The 25,552-nt window shown below is 40.0% G+C and overlaps 1 protein-coding gene across 4 annotated transcripts in view; it reads left to right on the top strand.

Moving 5' to 3' along the window:
- The window catches only part of SORCS1 (sortilin related VPS10 domain containing receptor 1), a 579,047-nt gene that overhangs the window by 490,157 nt on the left and 63,338 nt on the right, over positions 1-25,552 (top strand). For all 4 annotated transcript variants that reach the window (XM_064269343.1, XM_003409127.3, XM_003409128.3 and 1 more), the window contains exons 17-18: positions 1,049-1,162; positions 15,464-15,635. In XM_064269343.1, coding sequence (XP_064125413.1) covers positions 1,049-1,162; positions 15,464-15,635 — 286 coding nt within the window. The remainder of the gene's footprint in view (positions 1-1,048; positions 1,163-15,463; positions 15,636-25,552) is intronic.

Consider the following 25,552-nt stretch of genomic DNA (forward strand, 5'->3'; position numbering starts at 1 on the left):
CTGGGTGTCCTGTAGGCAGCAATTCTGAAGTCTTCCTTCCCCTGCTGTGTTGAACTGGCATCAAATCTGCCTGGTATGTGGAGAATTCTAAGTGCCAACTACCTGGTGGCAGGCCCCTTAGCTAATCCTGTTTCTGCTTCCCAACCCTCAAGTGCCAGCATCTTACCTCCATTCCACAGATGGGCCAATTCTTACTAACGCCCGCTGATTGCTGCATGTGATTTGTCTGTGCACGTGGGGGTGCAATTTGTTGTCATCCTATGTGCCTGAGTTCCTACTCTGGAAGCCAAGAATATCAAGCCACTCAATAGCGCCTGGAGTCAAGAATGAGAGGAGACAGAAACAGAAGTCTTTGACTATTTTCAAAGTAGGGAGAGGGTTTGAAGCAGGTAGTCCCAACTGGCAGCACTAACTGCCTAGCACAGAGCTTTTCCTTGGGGGGATGCTCCAGATACTCCTGAAGGACATTTCCTTTTCTGCGGTGACTTTGAAGCATATGGCATGTGCACAGAGGGACCTGGCTCAGCTCCACTTGGTAGATCCAGATGTCTTGGAAGAACAACCCAAAGGCATCACTAGTACTGAGGATTGTGCCCCATGTGACTGTGTAACACCCTGTGCTGGAGTTTGACACTGACGGTTGGGCTTTCACCACTTCCTGTTTTCTAACTACAGCTTCTCTGGGCCAGCAACAGTCAGTATTGTGTATCTTTCTGATGAGGACATCATCTACTTTCTCCTCTTAAAGATATTTAGTTTGAATTATTGGACAGTGAGCCTTCATCTCTACACCAGACATCTCTGTTGCCTCTGAGTCAGCATTTCCCGAAGTGGGTTCTGCAGAATATTTTCATGAGTTGATAATACTGCAGAGGAAAGGAAAAAAAAAAAAAAAAAAAAGACTCCATTTTGAGAAGGCATTCATTCGGCAAATGCCTGTTTTTTTGACTGGCTGATTAGAGTAAAAGTTGGCTGTGAACTAACACAAAGTTGTCCTTGATGATTTTGCCACCTGCTGAAAGGTTTCTCTTGGCTCTTTCCCCAACAGCGACTATGGTTATGAGCGACACAGCAATGGTCAGTGCCTGCCAGCATTTTGGTTCAATCCGTCTTCCCTGTCAAAGGATTGCAGCTTGGGGCAGAGTTACCTCAATAGTACCGGGTGAGTGTTCCTAAGCGAGGACCTTGTGAGGCTAACTTTTCCTGCTTTTCAGCATGTATTAAACCTAGAGAATTACATCTGTCAAAAACCAGGTTTGTTTCATTACAGGAAACGTTGATTTTGTACACCTTGATATGTGCCACACAGCTTTGCATTAACGGTACATGTTTCGTCTGAGAATAATAAGACCCCAGTTGCAAATAAAGAAAAGAGACCGAATTCCTTGGATGAAAATGAAGATAAAGACGGTGTGTGTGTGTGTGTGTGTGTGTGCACGCATGCACGTGCATATATGTACACATACATATGTGTAGGCATGTATGTATGTATAGTTTTTTAATGCTTTCTTTCTGAATGATTTAAACATGCAAGACTACCCTTTACCCTCACTTCATCCTCCTGAGGAAGATCAAATACTTCCTATGTGCATTTCCTGTCTTTAGATGGGGGAACCGGATTTTAGAAAAGACACTGGTTGACTTCTCAAGAGTACACTAGTGTTAGTAGGAACGTACTTCACTTTTCTCCTGTGTCCAGTCATGACACATCTAAGGCCAGCATTCTGATCTTTATAAACTTGGAGTTAGATTCTGAAATTTTGTTTTTCATGTTCCGTGTCATGGAACTTGCCACATATTATTTATAAAAAACATAGAAGGGAAAATATTTCATTACTTATAGTCTTAAAAAATGACGTTAGTTTGTGAACCTCATTTGGATTCTGATTCAAGCAGATAATCTACAAAAAACTTTTTTTCAATGTTTGGGGAAAATGGAACAGGGAATGAGCATTCAGCGATAGTACAGAATTGTATACGTAGGTATGGTGATGGAGATGGAGTTGTGAATTGGCTAAATACAAAAAAGCCTTCTCTGTCAGAGATATAGGATGTATGAGATTTGTTTTAAGTGTCAAAAAAAAGAGGGGGGTGTAGATATTGATAATTTCCAAAGATGAGTTAATTGGAGAATGGGAGGTTGTAATGCTATTTATCTCTTCTGTGAAGTTTGAAAATTCTGATTTCAAGAAGTAAAAAAAAAAGAAAGAAAAATGGAGGTAGGGGCTTCATCAAGAGGCGGGTTCTACTTGACCCCACCTCTTCTCTTTTCCCTGCCGGCTGCAGTTCCAAGACTCCACTGCAGGGGGCAGCACATCCACATTTCTGTTTATGCACTTCAACATTTGAGTTTTTAAAATCTTTTAATTAAATAAAAATAGCAAAATAACATATATTATTATTTTAAAAAAGGGAAGAGGCAGAGGTGGAATGCAAATATTCCTTCTTTGATGTCAGGGGTTCATAGACCCTTTGAATGAAGGAATAGTTGATTTATTTATACCACAGAGCAAAATCTGAGTAAAGTACAAAGAGCTTTTTATAGCAATCGTTTTATAGCAATGGATTAGTGAGGTCTTCAGTATCAGTGTATCAGTATGTGGGGGCGGTGTAGAAAAGGCTTGATGAAGTAACTAAACTTAATGGTGAAGAAATACCAAAGATGGGAAGTTGATCGCTGGCATGTACCAGCATGCTTAGATATTGTAAAGGGCATTGGAAACCCCTAAAGCTAATTTTGGGATCGATTTTTTTTCACCAACTCAGTCAGTCAAGGAAGTTAACGTTTTTCTCCCTTTCGCGGTGATGAGAGGAGGCTGAAATGTATTCAATTGTATCAAAATGTGTTTGAGATGGTACTCAAATCAGTGAAAGAAGATGGACTGTGGAGGCCCATGACCCCTACTTTTTAGTTTATTGAGAATACACACATACACACACATGTACACTATGCAGTCATTTTATTTTTTATTGTTTTTCTTGTGATAAATATATATTTAATAAAACATTTACCATCCCAAAAATCTTCACATGTACAATTTAGGAAAGAAAAAAAAAAAACCCTGTTGTCATTGAGTAGATTCTATAGGACAGAGTACAATGAGCCATAGGGTTTCCAAGGAGTAGTTGGGGGATTTGAACTGCTGACCTTTTGCTTAGCAGCTGAGAACTTAACCGCCATGACCCTTATCCACTCCCAATTTTTTTCCATCACCCTAAACAGAAAATTAGCATGCCCTAGCATTGAGTCGCCCTCTCCCCTCCCTCTTGATCACCCCTGGTAACTACTGATAAACTTTGATCTCTATACACTTGCCTATTCTAAATATATAAGTGAGATCATGCAATATTTATCCTTTTGCGACTGACTCATTTCACTCAACATAAGGGATGAACCTTAACTACACTCATATTTTTTAAGGTATCCATACATAGATTTTACCCATTCCTTAGGCAAACTCAATATGTGAAATACAAATAAATCCAGACTCATATAAAATAAAATATCAGAGATGATTAAATAATGCTTTTATATTCCTAAGGATTTATCAACTGTGCCATATAGAATCAAAATTACAATTTAAATTAAAAATGTGATTCACCATTAGATCAATAATTTGTGTCAATGCAGTTATTACATTTAGTAAACCTAAACATATCCCTAATACAAAATATCAAATATTAGCTCCTAGGGCTCGGCCAACACTCTTTAACGGTTTTGTTCATATCAGTGGGTAGTGCATAATAACATCTGACCAAAAGGGTATTATCGAGTTACCACATCTGCTGGCTTCATCTGTCCCATTCAGCCCTTTTGCAGAAAAATCGTCAGTGTGTAAGCATGTGTCAAGAGAACATATGATAAATACCAGGTATGACAAACATCCTGCCCTCAGAAGGAAGGTCCTCACAGGTAGAGGAGTGGGTGCCCACTTAGGGCCTATGGGCTAGCAGAGCAGTCAGAGGTAAACTCTGTTGATCAGCATATTGTCTAAACCACACGTCTTACGTTTGAAACAAGAAGACTCCTAGCCGGAACCAAAAATCCGAAAGTCAAACCAATTGCTGACGAGTCGATTCTGACACGTGGCAATACTGGGTGTGTCAGAGAGGAACTGTATGCTGTAGGGTTTTCAGTAGCTGATTTTTCAGAACCCGATCACCAGGCCTTACTTTCGAGGCACCTCTGAGTGTGTTCGAACCACCAACCTTTTGGTTAGCAGTAAGTGCTTAACCATTTGTACCTCCTGGGGATCACCATTAGCTGGAACATGGGCCTGAAATCTTCAAAGAAGGCTTCACACTATCGGATTCCCCTTTGCAAGTCTGTAGCCAACTCAAAAGATGGCAAAAAATAAAGTGTCGATGGAATTAAAAAATATCATACCACCTTTTTTAGTGCCACTCCAGACTCCCACCCCAGATGTCACTTGGCCTTATGTTGATTCTGTGGCATTTTATAAACACAAATCCAGTACTTAATCTTATAGCTACCAAAATACTGCCATAAATAATGTTTAGATTTTCATTTAAAAACTACTTAAATTATAAGGAAATGTATACGTATGTTTTATATGTTTAAAAAGTTACTTTAGTTCATCACCCTCTTCCTGGCCTCTTCCCACACAACTGTGATCTGTTTGATGTATGTGCTTCTAAACCTTTTCTTCATGTTCACAAGCAAATAATTGTGCCATGGGAAAATATGTAAAATTAATTTGAGGGGTGGTTTTTTATATGTCATTTCCTACCATAGATATTGGTCTGCTACTTGCTTTTCACTCAAAAAATACATCTTAGACATCTTTCCAAGTCAATACATGTAGGGCTGCCTTCCATCACATGTCTCTCAAGTTGGCGTGGCATTCCATAATAATGAAGCAGCTGGGATTATTTAGTTATCACCTTTCATGGACATTGAGGTTCTTTCCTATTTTCTGGAAACACTATAAACAATGGTGCAGTTAACATTCACATACCATTAACATTGTTATTAAAACCGCACAAAGACAATTAGAGCCTCCTTTGGCAATCACAGGTGTTCTGCAGTCTGGTAAAGCAAATTCCTCATAGCCAACCATTTATTTCTTAGACTTCACTATCAGGCATTGACAAATATCTTCCCTACAGTGGTTAAAACACTAGGTTCCTGCTCACACTCTGCCTGTGAGTCCCACAAATTAGAGATTCATTTATATCAACCGCCATCCCCCTTTAAAATGCAAATACCAGTGGATCCCACAAGGGGAAGCTGAATGCAAAGATAATAATGAGTATTTTGCCAAGTTAACAAGGTGGGGAAGAGCATTTCAGGCAGAAAGAGTCGTAAGAGATAACCCAGTTCAAAGGGCCACCCTAGTAATTTTGTTGAAGGGCAATCCTGGATATCAGTGTCTAGAAGTCTCTAGAATTAAGGAGCCACCAAGGAATCTAAGTCTCTCCAAAGGTGTTGTAACCTATCCATGGCAGCCTAGTGCTCAGTCAGTACAGACTCTGTCTTAGCTTCAAGATTGAAATGAAATGCAGATGAATCCCAAGTGCAAGGTCAGCCTGAGAGCCAGCACTTGCTTAAATTTTGCTCTCTAGGTGCCTCCTGTGCCTCACCGACCCTATGTCTTACAGCACAGCACACCATGCAGACATGCGGTTGAATGGGGTCTACCAAACGATCATCTCTTGTCAGTCAAGTTTAAGGAGAAAGCCTCCCAGCACCACCTTTCTGAGAGTTTGCTGGAAGCGTGCAGTTGGAACATTTAAAAAAAAAAAAAATGCTCACTTTGTAATAGTTAATGGTTGCTTTCACAATCAGCTAATTACCCTGAAAATATAGCATTGTTCTTAGGTCTACCACCTCCCCATGGCGGAGAAAGTCTAGCATCGGTTATTAGTATGCCCAGTAGGAATGCTGTTTTGAGGAGATGCCAAGGTTTTTATCCATTTCACTGTGTAGAAGTAAACAGTTGTGCAATTACTTGTTGGTTAGAACTAAGAAGAGATATTTGGAATAAAAGCCGAAATGGGTCTATCATGTCCCTGTAGGTGGTTGTAACCACCAGTTCTTGCTCCTCGGTCCATTGGTGTCAGGGTCTCTAATATACTATTGAAGCAGCCGTGAAACAACATGTGAGCAGAGCCCTGCTGTGTTCTCCGCGGTCAGCTCCCGGCCTCTTTTCACCCTCTGCCCCCACAACTTCTACAAGCCATTTCACATCCAGATAGAAAGCAAGGAGACTGGTACTGGGGCCTCAGCTGGTTATACCTAGAGAGAGTGAAATAAAATGGAAGACGTCTGGATTGGTAAAAAGAGAGGGATTTGAGAATGAAACAGATGCGGATTTGAATCCTGACTCTGGCATTCACTGCTGTCTTAGCAAGTGACTTTGAGCCTTAGTTTCCTAGCCTATAACACCTTGCTATTGGCCTTCAGGGTTTGTGGAAGCCTTAAATGTGATACTGCAGGCAAAGCATGTAGCACATGCCTAGCACATAGTAGGTGCTTTACAAAGTGCAGCTACCATCACCAGTAGTCATTATTTATGGGCTTCTCTAAAATGAAGGAGAAAAGAGGGGATTAAAAACTTCCTTTTATTGCTACCTATAGTCCAAACATGTATTCAATGCTTAATAGTCACTGCAATACTGAGATTTAGAACATATTTAATCTAAACTCGTGTTTTCTCATCTATAAAACAGAAATAACTTCCATAGGCTCATAAAGTCACAGAATTAGGAAGTGATGGAACCACTGTACACCAAAACACACGTCTCTCCCTCTAGCTACACAAGCCAGACAACTCCCTTACCTGATTACTAAGTTCCTTTTCCTCAAATAAAATGGAATCCATATTTATTTGTATATTTTATTGCATGTTAGTGCTGAAATAACCCCACATTCATTCCCCTTTTTTTTCTCTTCCTTTTTCCGTTGACGTCTGTGAAGATCTCAGTTTGCATACACACAAACACAAGCACATTTAGATGTACTCACGTATGGTTAAATCTTGTTTATACTGTTTTGAAACCAGGGAACATGCTGCAAATTTGAGTTGTTAAATTACCTAGGACATATCTTGTTTCATGCCAACCATAAAAGATTCTGTAAGTATAAAATAAAGTGGGCATTGGGCTGGTTTATTCTAAGTAACCAAGATAATCTTCTCAAGGGGCACATTTCTTCTTGCTCTTAAGCTAGAGATATTTCTAGATGTGTTTAAAAAAAAAAAAAGTGTGTATAGAAATTTCTGTCTGCAGAGTTTCTTTAGAGGAACCATTAATCCCTCATGGAAATATGTGCAAAGACAACTCTGACTGCTCCTCGGGCTAGTTTCTCAATATACAATGAAGATATTTGCTCAAGAAGCTGAAAATGAGTTTAAAATAAATTTAGTATCTATATATGAATATTTAATGGGTCTAAGAAAAAAACAAAAAACAGACGTAAGTTTTAGCAAAATCATAATCGCCATACTATCAACATACATTTGGAAACATTTTTAAAACCCTTTCCATAAATCTGTTCCCTTCTACACCAGTCACAGAAATACTTAGATGTTGCCTAACCTGTTGTAGCCCTGGATTTGCTATTCCCACAATCTTTGAGGGTCATGGTCGCTTCTCGAGTGACCCCATTCCTGGAGCCCCATAGCGATTTTGATGTTCCATCTGATCTCCACTCAGTGAGATTTGTCAGTGTGTATCAAGGAGGCTAATTGGTCGTAAAAGTGGTACGTGTATTTAAAGCCCACAGAAAAAAAGTCACTTGCGTTATTTACAAACTCAATGCTGCAGGGGCCTGTGTAGCTATTTTCAAGCAAAGAACCATGCAGACTCACAGAAGACACTCAGTAAGTGTTTGTTGGTACAAAGTTGACTCTTCAGAGTAAGAACTTTCTCAGATGTGGCTTCCCTCTCTTTTCATGGAGTAGCAATGGAGCTGTAAAATGAAGAAAGTGGTCAATGTCACTATTCAGTGAGAGCTATTTCCTAACAACAGCAGCAGTGACATTGGCGATTCACATCCAGGTGACATGACATAATAGAGAAAACCAGATTCAGTCCAGACGTCCAGCATGGCCACTAGTCCCCTGTGTGATTTTGGGAAACACTGTAAGCCGTGTCTCCATTTTGTTTTGTGCAAGACAGAGGGGTTGAATTGAAAGATCTTTGTAATCCCTTTAAGCTCTGGTATTCCATGACTATATGATTCAGTATTAGGATTCCTTAGACTGCAAGTGCTCCAAAGAAGGGAAGAATCCTTTATATAACTTATTTGTACAACTAGTTGGCTCAGACAGTGAACTCCATGAGCCGTTCTCGTGATTCTTGATATTAAGTCGTTTAGTTAAGTGTAGCCATATGTCCCATTTCATCAAGTTGGAGTTTAAAATGAAGTCACATTCCATTTACTATTTAAATTAAATGATACTGTGTTTCCGTTGTGCTTAATGCAAAAAAGACTTTTTCCCCCTCTACCTGGCCTTCTATCTCAAGATAGCCTCCTAATCCCAAATGCTGCTTATCCAATTTAAGTGATCAGTCCTGAGGTCTGTTGCCTTGAGGAGAAAAACTTGAAAAACCTGTTTAGTGAACCTCGGAATCCCAGTCTTTCTGAATGTTGATGTTATGACTACGGGACATGTTGCCAACAGTCCTTGTCCGTGTTAAATCTTAATCTGCCATCTTTGAACTATATGTGTCTACTGCTGACAGGTCAACAATGATTTATTTATAGCCACCATTGAGCGCATCAGCCTCGAAGTTGGGCACAATCTCTGCTGACTGGCCATCATCACCACTGCTTTCCCAGAAGCAGTTTCTCTGGGTGCAGGGTTGGAGGTATCTGTCTCTGCCCCATTTGTTAAGTCATGCCACTGTAGACTTGGGTCCCCAGGGTCAGAGATTTGTAGTTATTTAGCTCTTTTAATTTGTGCACACTGACACAGCTGTTTGTCCCATGGTACAGAGTGGCACACCTGCCTTGTAAAAGTGGTGGGTCTAGGAAGACCTTAAGTCTTATCCAGACAGTATACCCAGAACTAGCCCCTTTCTCTATCCCCAAGGCTTACTCCATTTCCGGTTTTATGAAGTGGAATGTCATTGTAACAAGGTAGGTTTTCCCTTGAAAGCAAAGGCACATAGTGCAATCCAAGAAATTTAGCTGTTTCAACTCCTCTCATTGTGAATACAAATGAGAATCGCCATAGTTCAGTAGCAATAAGACCTACCTTAACTTTTTTTTTAACCAAAAAAACCAGACCTGTTGTCATCGAGTCAATTCTGACTCAGTGACCCTTGGGCACAAGAAAACCTTGAGTTTCAGCTCTACTTTTGTCATTATATGTGATATCAACTGTGAAACAAGGGAAGAAACAACTTCACAGAAAAGCATGGTTTCTAAATTGGTCTTTAAAAGATGAGTAGAAGGTTGACAGGAAGGAGGAGCAGCTCAGACAAAAGAATGGCATGTAGTGTTCAGAATGGCCTGCACTCAGGAAATGTAGGGGGCAGTAGAAAGAATGGAAGCTTCAAAAAGGGGTTGAGTCCAGTCATGGACCTCATCTTTAAACCTGAACGTTACCCTTGATGAATAAGCCCTTAGGAAGTCTCTGAATTATTTAAGGAACAAATTGACAGGACTGGGTATGAACTTAAGGTGATCTTGGCAATAAGAGTGTGACTCCTATTTCCAGGCAAATTTATACCAAATAGCAAATTACTTTAAATAACTTTTTTTTTTTTTACTAACATTTCTATTTTTATTAAATTCTTACAATGTGCTAGATACTGTGCTTAACCTTTTTGCAGGTATCATCTCATTTAATCCTCCCAAGAACTTTATAAAAATAATTTGTAATCATCCCATTTTACACATAAACAGCCTAAAGATTAGAGGGAAGTTGAGTAACTTGCCTAAATTCATACAGTAAATGAGAGCTTAAATTTAAACTCAGGCAATTTGATTCCACAGTACTACTTTTAACCGCTAGGGCAGTGGTCTTTAATCCTGGCTGCACATGAGAATTGCTTGGGGGAACTTTAAAAAAATACTGATGGCCAGAACCCTCAAATCAGAATCCCTGCAGGTGCACCCTGGTCTGGTCATCCATATATTTTAAAAGTGCCCCAAGTGACTCTTAAGTGACAGACAGGCTTGAGATCCACTGAGCTAGCCTATACCATCACCTCAGTATACATTGAATAGTCATAAACTTCTGTATCCTCCCTCCAAATACCACCAGAAAAAAATCCTACAGAATAAAATCAGAGAATATGCAGGCTTTCATTGCCTTTTTCTAGTTTTATTCTCTCTCACAAAGACAAACTATGGCCTTCATCTTTAAGACCAGAAGGCAGCAGAGAAGCGAAATCAAAGAGGGTAGTGGTAAAAAGGAAAAGGTGACAGAGGCGTATTGAGATAGGAAGGAAGAGAATCCTTGAAATCGGGGTTGTTGAAGTAATAAGACACTATCTACTGATGAGCCGTCGGCAATATCAAAGGCACATTTGCAGAATGTTTCCTTTTCAGTAATTGTACAAAGACTCCCTTGCCATTACAAAGCACTTTTCTTCTTGGCAGATTGAAGAATGCTTTCCCAGCTAAGTGCATCCCAGTAATACTCAGAGCTTAGGTCCAACATAATCATAAGTTGCCTTGTTATTATGGAGGTAGCAGCCCCATTTAATAACATATTAAATGCATTATTCATTTATGTAACTCAGACCCAGGGACAGCTGCTGGGATGAAAATAGAACCATTCCATAATGCAAAAAGCAGGTGTGTGTTTACTTGAGTAAATGAACTCTGTATATCTGCACAATTTTCTTCTAAATTTCAGGGACCGGTCTGGTAGGCTAATGGGATGCCATCTTCGTCCAGGAAATAAAATAGTTTCAGAATGGTTTTTAATGAGCATTTTTTAAAAAATTACCAGCAGTCTTCTCTGTGGCAGATTCCCAGGGGATGGGTTTGTGCTTTGGGTTTAAGCAGAACCCCTGTTGCTGCAGGATTGGGGAAAGCCTGCGGTGTCGATTGGTCAGAAGAGCGACAAACAAAAGGGACGTTCCCTAGCTGATGATGCCAGTGGTGCTGGCTGAGCCTAGGCCTCTGTAGCAGCTCGCCAAGACAAAGTCACAGGTGTACTTGGATGCTAAGTGATTAAAAACCATAACCTGGCTTTAGTTTGCATAGTGCCTCGCCTCTGAAACATGCGGGGAGCTTCCAAGGCACAGCTAAACTCCCTGGGGTGCCATCACGACTGTGTGGCATTGCTGGTTATTTTCTTGCTACCATTCTGCAATATCTGCAGCATTTTTTTTTCTTCTTTTTTCAGCTGGCCTTATTTTTCCTTTTAATCAGCATATACTCATAAATACCTACCATGGATTTAAAAAAAAAATCGAATGGGGTGATGCTCAAAATACTCAGACACTACAGTGACCTCTGCGAATGGGCAGAGGTCTTAGAGCAGAAGCAGGGACTTTGAGGTCCCCATGCCGTGCTGGATGTTAACCCTTTAGTTGCTAGATTGTGATAAGGACCAGGGGCTCCAAGAATAGGGGTCAGCAAAGCTAGGTTGGTGGGCAAGGTGCTTGGAGGTCTCAAGACAGTAGTAGTAACCAACTGCTTTGCTGGTATTTCAGCATTTAAACTAGTACAGCCATACAAGTGTGAAACTCCTGATTACCAGTCCTGGGGCAGAAAGAGGTCCTCAAGGAGCTTAAAGTCCAGGAAAACATACAGAAGAAGAAAACCATACAAGGCATAGAAGGTTCCTATCAAATAAGTCATAAGGACTTCTTTAAGAGTTTAAATGAGGGACTTGTTATTGTTGTGTGCTATGGAGTAGATTCTGATTCATAGTGACACTATTTGACAGAGGGACAAATTTAATTCATTTAGAGCAGCAGTGCAGTATAATGGTTAGAGAATATGTATTCCAGAGACATTGTCTGGGGTCCTGGCTCTGCAATCTTGAAAGAACTATTTAACATCTAGGCTCCAGGAATTGACAGAATACCAACTGAGATTTTTCAGCAAATGGATGCAGCATTGGAAGTGCTCACTTGTCTATGCCAAGAAATTTGGAAGAAGCTACCTGGCCAACTGACTGGAACAGATCCATCTTTATGCCTATTTTCAAGAAAGGTGATCCAACCAAATGCGGAAATTATAGAACAGTATCGTTAATATCACACACAAGTAAAATTTTGCTGAAGATCATTCAAAAGTGGCTGCAGCAGTGTATAGACACGGAACTGCCAGAAATTCAAGCTGGATTCAGAAGAGGATGTGGAACCAGGAATATCATAGCTGATGTCAGATGGATTCTGCTGAAAGCAGAGAAAACCAGAAAGATGTTTACGTGTGTATTATTGACTATGCAAAGGCATCCGACTGTGTGGATCATAACAAATATGGATGACATTGCAAAGAATGGGAATTCCAGAACACTTAATTGTGCTCATGAGGAACCTGTACATAGGTCAAGAGGCAGTTGTTCAGATAGACCAAGGGGATACTGCGTGTTTAAAGTGAGGAAAGGTGTGCATCAGGGTTGTATCCTTTCACCATACCTATTCAATCTGTATGCTGAGCAGATAACCCAAAAAGCTGACTATATGAAGAAGAATGGGGCATCAGGATTGGAAGAAGTCTCATTAACAACCTGCGTTATGCAGATGACACAACTTTGCTTCCTGAAAGTGAAGAGGAGTTGAAGCACTTACTGATGAAGATCAAAGACCACAGTCTTCAGCATGGATTATGCCTCAACATAAAGAAAACAAAAATCTTCACAACTGGACAAATAAGCCACGTCATGATAAATGGAGAAAAGACTGAAGTTGTCAAGGATTTCGTTTTACTTGGATCCACAGTCAACACTCATAGAAGCAGCAGTCAGGAAGACACATTGCATTGGGCAAATGTGCTGCAAAAGACCTCTTTAAAATGTCGAAAAGCAAAGATGTCACCTTGAGGACTAAGGTGCGCCTGACCCAAGCCATGGTGTTTTCAATTGCCTCACGTGCATGTGAAAGCTGAACAGTGAATGAGGAAGACCAAAGAAGAATTGATGCCTTTGAATTGTGGTTTTGGCAAAGAATATCGAATATACCAGGGACTGCCACAAGAAGGAACAAATCTGTCTTGGAATAAGTACAACCAGAATGCTCTTAGAAGCAAAGGTGACGAGATTACATCTCACATACTTTGGATATGTTATCATGGGGGATCAGTCCTTGGAGAAGGACATGGTGTGTGGTAAAGTAGAGGGCCAGCTAAAAAGAGGAAGACTCTCAACAAGATGGATTGACACAGTGGCTGCAACAGTGGCCTCAAGCACAACTGTTGTGAGGATGGCGCAGGACTGGGCAATGTTTTGTTCTGTTGTGCATAGGGTTGCTATGAGTTGGAAATGGCTCGATGGCACCTACCAACAACAATGACAACAACATTTAACATTTATGAATCTTAATTTTTTCATCTGTATGCTGGGAATAATAACAATATCTACCTCATTAGAGGCATTTTGAAGGTAAATGAGATAAGTCATGCAGAGAGCTGAATACAATGACAAGAAAACAGTAAGCACTCTCTAAACACGAACTTCATAACTGTGTTACTGTCATAGTCAAGGGAATTGTCTTAGAGGAGGCAGGACACGAGCTGTACCTTTAAGCAGCTAATGGAGCATGGACGAGGACATAGAAGCAGGAAGAGTAAAGAGGAAGTGCTTTCAAGAAGGATTAAAAAGAGGTTTGACTAGAGCAGAATGAGCTCGTGGGGGAAAGTGTCAAGAAAAGTAGAAAGAAATTAGCTTGTGGGGGGCTTCATGTACAAAAAAAAGATTTGCAGCTTATCCTAAAAATATTTGGAAGCCATAAAGGTTTCAAGCAGGGAAGACAACTATTAATATTAAATATAATAATAATTGCTAACATTCCATGAACATGTGTCAGTTCCCAGGGTAGTTTTAAAAACTCTGTGTACATTAGTCCGTTTAATCCTTGCAACCACCCTATGAGGTAAGTACTATTATTATTTTCATTTTTAGATCAGGAAACTGCTCAGAGTAACTTGTACAAGGTCACACAGCTGGGAGGTAGAAGGGTTGAATGTTAAATTGGAATTTTAGGAATACTGACTTGGTACTTCTATGTAAAATGGATTGGAAGAGGAGAGGACTAGGTAGGAAGTTGTTAAACATAAATAATTGACCTTGGTGTGATCTATAGTATTTAAAGCACTTTTCCAGATAGCATCTCATTTGAATTTCTCAAAAACGCTTTCAGGTATTTAATGCTTAGACTCAGCAACAGAGGAAAGTACATTTACTAGACTTGAAGCGGTTGGAAAACTAGAACCTGCAGGCAAAATCTGGCTCACCTCTGGTTATTGTAAATAACATTTAATTGTAATCTAGCTGCATTTATTCTTTTGTGTATCTTCCATGAGCACTTCATGCTCCAATCAGAGAGTTTAGAGTTGTAACAAAAACCAAATGGTCCACAAAGCCTAAAATATTTACTATGTGGCACTTTGTAGAAGAAGTTTGCTGACTGGTCTAGAAGAGTGGAAAGACCTTGCTTGGGCTTTGATTGCTTCCAATTTGAGTTCTACCACTAACTGTAGGCGAGTGGACCTGGGAAATCAATACGTGAATAAATAAAGCCGTTTCTGTGGACCCCACACAAAAGGTGATGAATAAGTAACATTAAACCTCAAAAGTCTTACAGGTTGGTCATCCTAAAACCACAGGTTCTAATTAACTATAAATCTGATAAATTTGTAGGGTCATCCTTTTTTTTTTTTTCCTATTGAAGCTAAACACAAGAAAAGATAAGCAAAACAGTAGGAAGGATTTATTCAATCTACAAAGACCGCGTGCTCCTAGACCTAAGGTTCCATTAGGTTAGCCAGTATAACCCCTCATGAAATATTGGGTAGAAACTACTAGATTTAGCCAAGTTTTTCTGTACTTCACTATTACTAGCACTTTTTTGAAATTTAATGTTGAATAATATCACCAAAATCTCTCCTTTATCTGAATTACAAGTGTTCCTTTAATGTGTATTACTCATTCTAGCTGTTAATTATATCCAATTATATAGCCTTTGAATTATCTCCTGGATTATCTTTGTATGTGCCTTCAAATAAATTATAAACTCATTGAGGGCAGGGACCATGTCATTTACTATGTGTATTTTCCACAGCCCTCAAATGAAGAAATGATTCACCAATTAAAAGAACAAGTGAATTAAATTGTTAATAATATTGACAGTTTGTTACAGTAAGCTTGTCTGTCTGTTGGGTGCTTTACATGAATTGGCTCTGATCCTCACGGCCACATGAAAGGTGGTTATTGATGACCCTGAGGGTTAGACAGTAAGTCCAGCTTAAAAAACGTAGGAGTGATATGAATTATAATGAACCAGGCTGTGACTTCAGATTTTCTCCGTTTAGGTATAGGAAGGTGGTTTCCAATAACTGCACTGATGGAGTAAGAGAACAGTACACTGCCAAACCCCAAAAGTGTCCAGGGAAGGCCCCACGGGGGCTCCGGATTGTCACCGCTGATGGAAAGCTGACCGCTGAACAAGGGCACAATGTTACTCTCGTGGTGCAACTGGAGGAGGTAGGACTGATTCTGGTCTCCCCTTGCCTCTTGGGGCCTGTGGTTTTCCCTAAGAAATCATGGTTTCATTTACATATTATTCTTAATGTTCTCAATGTTAAATGCTATGCATTTTTTTAAATTCTACTTTTATTTTCTCTTTATTGTTGTTGTTCATGTTATTATTTCAAATTCCCTGACATATTTCTTCCATTATTTTCTTTTCGTTTCAAATTGTTCTTCACTGTTACTTAGTATCTCACCTCTTGGACTTAGGTTTAGATTTAAGTTTGTATTATTAGCATGTTTAACAAAATATTTCTCAGAATATATTAATGATATTCCTGAAATAAGTTACACACACGTACACAACCAACCTAATAAGATGCTAAATTTTCTCCCTCTTTGAGCCTGAAATCTTGGATGTTCTTTTTCAGAGCTGTCATGCTGGTCATGTACAGAGCACTAAGGCTAATTGGAACATAATTTCTTTGGCAATTGAGAGTTCATATTTTTGTAGCACCTCGTAGATACCATTATGAGCCGCCATTATTATTTGCCAAATTACAGTTGTCTGAAATTTCTGACTATTTAGATGCTGCATAGGATAACATTTATTCTATGCCTTTTAGAATGTGCACAGGCATGTTTTGTCATCTTGTAAACGAGGAGGATGGCACTGAAGGATAAGCACTTTCATTAAGTGATCTCAGTTATTAAACCAGATAGTCTTACCTTCAGCCACATTATCTGGGTACCTAAAAGATGGCCTGGTGGTGTAGCGGTTAAGAGCTGTGGCTGCTAACCAAAAGGTCGGCAGTTCTAATCCACCAGGCGCTCCGTGGAAACTCTCTGGGGCAGTTCCACTCTTTTTTTTTAGGGTTGCTATTTATCGAAATCCCTCAACTGCAACAAGTTTGTTGTTTTGTTTTGTTTTGTTTTTTTGGTATGGTGCTAGACCCCATGAAGACAAAGGGATTTAACAAGCTAATAATGATGTCAGGAATATGATATACTGCAATGGCTTCCAGCTGCCTCTGGGACAGCCCAGTGGCTCTCAGTCATTAACATGCATGGGAGTCTCCTAGAGAGCCTGCTAAAGCAGTGTCCTAGTCCCCATCCCAAAAGATTCTAATTCAGTAGGTTGTGGCGGGGGAGCCCAAGAATATGCATTTCTAATAAGCTCACAGGTTATGTATTGTGTTTCAAGAAGAAAAAAATACAAAGTCAAGGCCAAGGGGGTTAGGGAAGTCTCAGAGGCTCTGGAGTATGACTTAAAGTGGAAAAGATAAAGCGACTAGAACTACTTTGTAAAGTTTAATCAAAACCATTAGTACTGTAATGTCTGTAGGAAAAATAATTGTGAAATAATGAGTCTGAAACTCAGGGTCGGATGATGCCGATGTTTCTGGTCTGAGGACCACACTTTGAGAACCACTGCTCTAACCTAATACTTCATTCTTTTGTTTCCGTGGTGAGTATCTTTCAGCCATACCCAATCTTCTAAATACTAAGTTTCCCCAAATTCTTCAGTTGGAACTAGAAAGATATGGGCCGATTTAGGCCAATTGGAATTGCTCACATTTCACATAAATGAAATCATGGGAACTTCTGCCTGAGGCCGTGACAGAGTAGCTTCCAGCAGACCAAATATATATGCATATATTTAGAGTGAGAATGGAAGAGACAGAGAGCAAACAACAGAGAGAGAGAAAGAGAGAACAAGAGTGGGAGAGAGAGAGATGAGGAGGGCAAGGAGCATGGGAGAACTCCTAAGACAATTTGAGTGGTCAGAATTCTTTTCCTGAGAGATGGGAAGTTTGTTGTGATGAGTCCAACATTCGATGCTATATTTCCGCCTTAGAACTCTGCCAGTTCATATACCACACTGGATAAGATGTTCAGATTCCCAGTAGAAGGCAAGGTAGAAAGTGCTGCCTAAGTAGCTGTTGTTACACTCAAAGGCCTGGGATGATGAACATTGGACTTCAGGGCTCACAAGACAATTGGGTCTCAGGAAGTCAAATCTCAGAAGGGAAGCATGGAGAAATAGCACCACATACTGTTTTTCTCTTTGAGGTATTTGCCAATTCCTAAATGATGCAAGTGAAATAGAAGGTAGTCACTAAGAGGATGAGAAGTTAAGCAAAGTTTTTAGAAGTATTACATTCTTGGAGAAACAAAAAAAAAAAAAATTGAGTTCAGGGATATCAAGGGGGAGAGCCCTGGTATACAATTTAACTCACAGTCCTTGGGGCTCCTGGAAAGTCCTATCCTAGGAATAAGGGCAAGCCAGAATTAGACGAGGCCCTCTAAACCTGAAATCCATACTCATGTCAGCTCAGTCCCTGAATGGGTTAAAGTGATTTTCCCCTACTCTAAATATCTATTAGAAGTGAAAATAAATCTTCTTTGGAGGAAAATAAAATAAACTAGAGGCTTTACCTTTTTTTTTTTTTTTAAATATACAGTGTTTGGTATTTCATTAAAAACATTCAGGAGTATCAAGAAACAGGGTAAAGAAGGGGGGAAAGTAATAGAAACAAGATCAACAGTTGTCTGAGATACAGGCTTTATTAAAAATGACCTTTAAGATAACTGATGAAAGATATCAAAACCGATGAAATGCATCAACTCCCGGATTCAGAAGGATCAGAAAACTCCAGGAATGGTAATTACAGTCTTAGGTGCTTCAGATTCAAACTACTGAAATCTAAAGGTAAAGAGAGAATTTCAAAAGCCACCAACAACAACAAAAAAAGTGGAATGACATCTTTGATGTGCTAGGGAAAAAACAAAAAGCCATGAAGGTAAAATAAAAGCATTTTTTTCAGACTAACTAAAACAGATGAGTCATATCAGAAGATTTCTATAAAGAAAAATACTAAAGATAATTCTTCAGATAGAAATTGACCACAAACAGAACCACAAAAATGATGAAAAGGATGAGGGAGCAATGGAGAGGGTGCATACATGGGTAAATTGAAGTGAATGAAAACTATGCAGAGCAAAAATAACGATCAGCTGTGGAATTTAAAATTATGAGGAACTAAAGTACATGAAAACAATAGCACAGTATGTGGGAGGGAATTAGATGGAGTTAAAGTTGGTCTAAGTAGCCCTGATGGCATAATGGCAGAAAGTTTAGCTGCTAATGGAAAGGTTTATGGCTCAAACCCACCAGGAGAAAAGACCTGGTAATCTGCTCCCAGACACCGACAGCCTAGGAAACCCTATGGAGCTAGTTCTACTCTGTCGTATAGTGTCATTATGAGTCTGAATCAGCTCAAAGGTACTATTGATAGGGAAATGAAATAACTTTTTATAAAGCTTGATTAATCCAAAATAAGGAAAGAAAAAGGAGAGAAGAGGACATAAGACGGCTGACTAATGACTAAAATGGTAAATATAAACCCAAATATTATCATAATTACATAATTTGTGATTTCTGTGTCCTAGTTAAGAAGTCTATACTTAACCTAAGGAGCCTTGGTGGCACAGTGGTTAAAGCACTTGGCTGCTAACCAAAGGGTCAGAAGTTCTAACCCACCAGTCACTCTGCAGGATCGATATGTGGCAGTCTTCTTCCTTAAAGATTTACAGAATTAGAAACCCTATGGGGCAGCTGTACCCTGTCCTATAGGGTCGTCATGAGTTGAAAACGACTCAAACAGCAGCAGATTTGGTTTGGTTTATACCTAACCTGCAATCATGATCATCTTGTAAGTTTTTCTTTGGGATACTCTATGGCCCAACATTTCCATGCCTAAGTATATACTCATCAAAAATGCCTACAAATATATACCAAAGTTATGTGCACGGCAGCAGTATTCATAAGAGCTCCAAATTGAAAACAACTCAAAATTTTATCAACAGTAGAATAGGAAAATATAGTATAGTCACAGAATGGAATACCACACAGCCATGAAAAAGGAAAAAAAAAACTATGGCTACATGCAAAGATGAGTGTCACATCCAATAAGCTAAAGAGGTCAGAATGAAAAGAACATATATTTTATGATTCCATTTAATTAAATTGAAAAATAAGCAAAAACTAATTTATGGTGGTAGAATTGAGAGTCATTGTTACCTTTGTGGGGTAGTGAGTCAGGGAAATGTAATTGGGGATTTTTGAAGTGCTGGAAATGTTCTTTTTCCTGATCTGTGTGGTGGTTACTGGGTATATTCACTATGTGAAACTTAACCTGTACATTTAATGGTGGGCCTGTTTTTCTGTAGATATGTTATACTTCATCAACAAGTTTACATAAAGATTATTTTGGAAATTTAAGATATAGTACTTTGTGTTTAGATCTTTGAAAAAAGGTAAGAAAAAGAAAGTAAACCTTTTGGGGATTCATAGAGAAGGGTTCATTTTCCTGGCAAATCTTCTGCCCCTTGCCTTCATGGTGAATATAAAGGTACCTTCCCCAGAGACATAAGAAACCCAGTTATGATGGCCAGAAGAGCAACATCTTTTTAAGCAGGGGATATCTGTGCTGGGGCAGGTTTCAGAATTTGGACAACAAGATACCAAGATCGGAAACATGAACTCTCACTCCTGGTCAGCGCTGACCTCGGAACCAATGATGGAGAACACACTTCAGGGCCAGGGGCTACGCTCTCATCTGTTCAACTTTGCTTTCCATGTAACAAATATCATCAGGCACATCAAACAAGCTGAGTGATGTGGGAACAGATTGGAGAATCTAGTTCTAAGATGTGTGAATTCATGCCTTCTGGGAACAAGAAGGAAAAAATATAGCAAGTCAGTTTGTTCCACTTGAGTGGGCAAAACTAGCACAGCAGAGCTGAAATCTGCTGCCTTCAGCTGTCAGACCTGGCCCCTGGATGCTCTTGTCTCCTGGTGCAGAGCACCAAGCCCAGAGGCCTATCCTCCCATCAGGAGGCCCTAGGGACCTCAACTTTGAATGTGGGACTCTGTGCTAATGATATATATTCTTGCAAAAAGTTTCTCCATTAATTAATTTCTGGATTAGATACATACAAATGGATATTGGGTGAGATGAGCAATGCAGAATTAAGAAAAGCTGCTTGAGCTCCAAAAAGAGGGAAAGCATTGAAATTTGACATAATGTTGACAACAATTCAGATTCCAACATTACTGAGCACTGACGATGTTCTTGTTTATGAATGCCTTACGTGGATTATCTCATTTAGATATCACAGCAGTCCTATAGGGGTAGGTGCTATCATTGTTGTTTTATAGATGATGCAGCTGACATACAGAAAGGCAAAGTAATTTACCTAAGATCAGACAACTACTAAAAAAAAAAAAAACTACTAAGTAGTATAAACTCATTGCCGTTGAGTCAGTTCCACCTCAAAGAGACCCTATAGGATGTGGTAGAACTGCCCCATACAGTTTCCAAGGCTATAATCTTTATGGGGGCAGACTGCCACATCTCTCTCCCATGGAGCAGCTGGTGGGTTCGAACTACCAACCTTTTGTTTAGCAGCTGAGTGCTTAACCACTGCTCCTCCTAAGTGGTATACAAAAAAAAAAAACCAAAAAAACCTGTTGCCATCAAGTCAATTTCAACTCATAGTGACCCTATAGGATAGGGTAGAACTGCCTGCTAGGGTTTCAAAGGAGCACCTGGTGGATGCAAACTGCCGACCTTTTGGTTAACAGCCACAGCTCTTAACCACTACACCACCAGGGTTTCCTAAGTAGTATAAAGCAGGAGTCAAATTCAGGCTGTCTGGTATCTTACCTTTCCATTGCTTCTCTGTGTCAGAAGGAACCAGTTTCTGGGAAAAGAAGCTCAGATAATTCCTGAGGCTACCAGAAACCGTTGACTGGGGGCAGGGTGGTAACAGAGATCAAGGAGGAGAAAATCACCTGTGCTCAAACAGGTCTGGCCTATGTTTGCCCCTGTATTCTGCTTATTGGCGTCTTCCTCCATACCAGTCAATAAGTCAACCAGATTTTCCTCTGAGCTTTTCTGAGAGTATCCACAGCTTGGGATAAGTTTGTGGGAAATAGTTTTAGCAAAGAGAGATTCCTAATATTGCCTTGGGTCTTCTCCCTCCTTGCAACACATGCCTTTACTGAATGCCTGCTGTGTGTCTGGCATTGTTCTGTTCACTCTAAAGAATATTGGGAAACATAGGAATGCACGCAGCACTCCAGGACTTAGGAATCCATATAAACCAAAAATGTCCAGAGGCTTGGGTATGAATTAGGCTATTACTAATTTTTAAATTAAATCCAAAACAGAAACAAACAAAACAACCTGATATGTGTGATACATGGGGTCTCCAACTTGCCTCAAAGCCTCTGAGTCCACTTCCTGTTTGAATTTGAGGCTTCTGAATCACCTTGAAAACACTGTGATTTTCTCTGGTGCCTTGGGATACTTCTGATGACCCTAAAGCTGTGAGTCCTTCAGGTGCCAAAGAGACACAGGGGTCCCCGCTACTCCTTGATCTTACACCATAGTGTGATTAATGCAGATGTGGGCAGAAGACCCTCTCCTCCCCAACTGGCTATCCAATTGTTATTTTGGCCGATGAAGCTCATGCCTCTGTGTCTCTTGGTTTACACATGGTTAAATTTTCTACTAGAGTTTTGTCTTCCATCTGTGAGACTAGGCTGGACTCAGGACTAATGCAGCCCTTCTTTCTTTGTCTCTAGGTACTTGCACACAAAGCCCCTCCATGGAGCTCCTATCTCCTATCATATCAAATAAAGCATTAGAAACCTGAGGAGTGTGACATGCTGCACCGAGTGCTTAGACATGTGTGTTTGTGTATTCATTCTTCAACAAACATTTTCCTAAGTGCTTATTTTATGTAATGCATTTTTTCATACAGGTGTAGACATAGTTTGTCTTAATACAGGTTTTGGATTAACTACGACCTCTGCTATATCGAGTTCTAAATAATAACCTAACTACTTGAAGTAGAGAGTGCTAAATGCTTTCTAGTTATTCAAAACTATAAGAAAAAAAATATTGTAAAAAATTCTTTGGACATCCCCCTGTTAAGTTATAAATACCATTAAGCAGGTATCGGGTGTTCCTGGTTGCAGCTCTAGCTCCTCTGCTCACCACGTTTAACATATGGATAAGCGCCCAATAAATGTGAATAGATTTGGGTAGGCTTTTCCCCAAGGAGTGTAGAGATAAAGCCCAAAAGTAAAAGGAAAAGACTCTTAAAATTTGCATAACATCTAACACATGTTAAAGTCTTCATCTGAAATCTAAATCCCTTCCTTTATCCTGTACTAGTGCACATCCTAATTGCAACATAAAAATATCAATGAAACCATTGTTAGAACCAGAGCGAATTTATTGATCGAAGGTATTCAGAGGCTAGGCACATTGAGACTGGCTTGTAACTCCACGTACGTACAGTAGTGTACCTGAGCCAGAACTTTGTAGATTTGACATGTGCAAGAAATGGAATGGCTTCATGCAAATAGCATATGAGACCACCCTCTGAATCTAGGTGACATATATAGCACTGCATCTCCAGAATCCCACAGCTTGGCTCACCTGATGTGTTACTAAGGGAACTATATAATTCTGCTGAAGTGGATGAAAAATCTCGTTGTCAGGAATTCTATCTCTTCTGCTTTCAGAGCTCTCTCCAAGTATACTCTAAAGAAAGAACCTTTGTTAGAAATAGTAAGGCAAGGGGCCAGTCTTGGCTCCATCCCAGACTCATTGTGGCAGATCTGAGAAGGACACACACACACATTATGCACGTGTGAGTTGCTGCTATTCAGTCATTGAATTGGCCCTTGGCTTATAGTGACTCTGTGAACAACTGGATCAGACCATTGTGATCCACAGGGTTATTATTGGCTGATTTTTCAGCAGTAGATTGCCAGACTTTTGTTTCTAATGTGTGCATTACTGTTAACTTAAGGAGGGTTACCCTGGTGGTATAGTGGTTAAGACCTATGGCTGCTAACCAAAAGGTGAACATGTTCAAATCCACTAGGTACTCCTTGGAAACTCTATGGGGGCAGTTCTGTTCTGTCCTATAGGGTTGCTATTAGTCGGAATCAACTCGATAGTAACAGGTTTGGTTTGATTTCTTGGTATAAGGACAGACAACAATTGATCTAAGAGGGAAGAGGAGGAGTCTGTGAAATTGTGCCTAAGAAACAGAATATTTTCCGACTATGCCTGCATTTTAGGAAGCCGATCGAAGGTAGTTTGCACTGAGACCCAGGTATCCAATGAGAGGGGGCATCCCTCTGTCTGGGGACTCTCACAAGATGGATGTCCTCTGGCCCACTAATGAGCACCTAATGAGCCTATAGACTTTCCACACAATAACTCCACTAACTGGAGAAATCCAGGGAGAGGACCTGAAGGCATTGGATGGATGGAGAAGGGCCTAATCATCAGTCTTAAGAACTCAACAAAACTGATTTGGAAGGCATTCATTTAAGAGGCCTGCTAGGCACAAGTAGTGTCTGCATGGTACGGAAGATAATTAAATCCGTTTAAACAGCTGTAAGAATAAAGAGTTGCAATTCACTGTGTAATTTAAGACTTTTAAATTCAATCTGAGGCAAGGGACTAAAATTAAAACTTTGATCTGTATTTCATTGTTTTAATACTTCAATTTACATACAAAGACTGGAACTTAATAAGGAAAATTCATGATTATAACTTCTCCTGTGATATTTAACTCCAAACTGTGAGGCTGTGTCCTCGTTAGATGGGTTACAGCAATCCCTAATTTCACATACATCAAAATACAGATGATAGCACAAAAGTAACCACAGTGTAATAATTCTCTATAAATATTGCAGGGTGCTGCCAGCCACCGCCTGGTAGAGAAGGTGGGTCTTGATAGAATTTTCTGTGAGACGCTCCTGTGTCTGAATTCCTCAAAGTACTTGACCTACTTTTTCATCTAGAGAGAAGAATATTCGGGGTTTTTTGAGGTGGCACAAAGAGTTAGCAGGCAGTGTTCAGTTGCAGCAGGTATCAGTTCCTAAGCCAGCTCAGATCTGATGCTGTTTTCTCCTTCCCCACAAAGGAGCCAGAGCTGCTTTCAATGAGCCATGGAGATTTAAGAGGCTTTCTCATGTATTATTCCTTACTCCATTCGGCTTTATTCTCTTTGACTCTAGCAAGTAATTGAGCCGCTTCATTTCTTCTCCCTTGCTGCTTAAGGTTAAGAAAGGAAGAAGGAAATGAGGTGGGCAATACAGGTTGACTTTAGCCAGAGGCCTAGTGTCTAAAGTTCAGGTTGGATTGGTTAGCAACTCTTTCTAACTCTCTCTCCTCAACACACGTCCACATACATTTGGGGGATTGCTGTTGTTTAGGGTCTCAGAGAAAACAAGTTTGTAAAGATGTTCAGTCTGCCTTGACATGCAAGGAGAGATACCTGGTTCATTATTGAGAGTATGGGTTCAGTGAACATCCCAAGGGCTGAGGTCATGCAATAGTCTTCAGTTTGGACTTTCAGTCTCCTGGCCTGGCTACCTTAGGTCCTGTAACACTGATGTTCCGCTTTATCCACATGGGTGGCCAGCACCCCAGAGTCAGAGCTATACCATATCACACAATTCTGGCTAGAGTGTGTAACTTCCCTTGGCTTCTGGATTTGTATTTTACCACTCATTATTACGTGATTTTGCCTCAGCACCTCAGTCCTCAACCTAATCCACCATTAATGCGCAATATTAGGTCTCCACCATATGACAACAGCACTTGAATGGGTTCTATATCTTCACCTGAGGTCATTCAGTGGCCTGAAGGGATGTCAGAATGTACGTGTATGTTCAGTAAAAACATTTATAAGGTATATGTCAACAAGAATAATAGCGTTAGAAAAATCACGGATTTTCTGAGCTGGAAATGACCGTTATCTGGTCTACCCCTCTTTAATTTACAGGTAAAGAAATTGAGGTCCAAATGGGCAACATGCTTTTCAAAGGGCAT

Source organism: Loxodonta africana, chromosome 16 (assembly GCF_030014295.1).
Source record: "Loxodonta africana isolate mLoxAfr1 chromosome 16, mLoxAfr1.hap2, whole genome shotgun sequence".
Classification (NCBI taxonomy): Eukaryota; Metazoa; Chordata; class Mammalia; order Proboscidea; family Elephantidae; genus Loxodonta; species Loxodonta africana.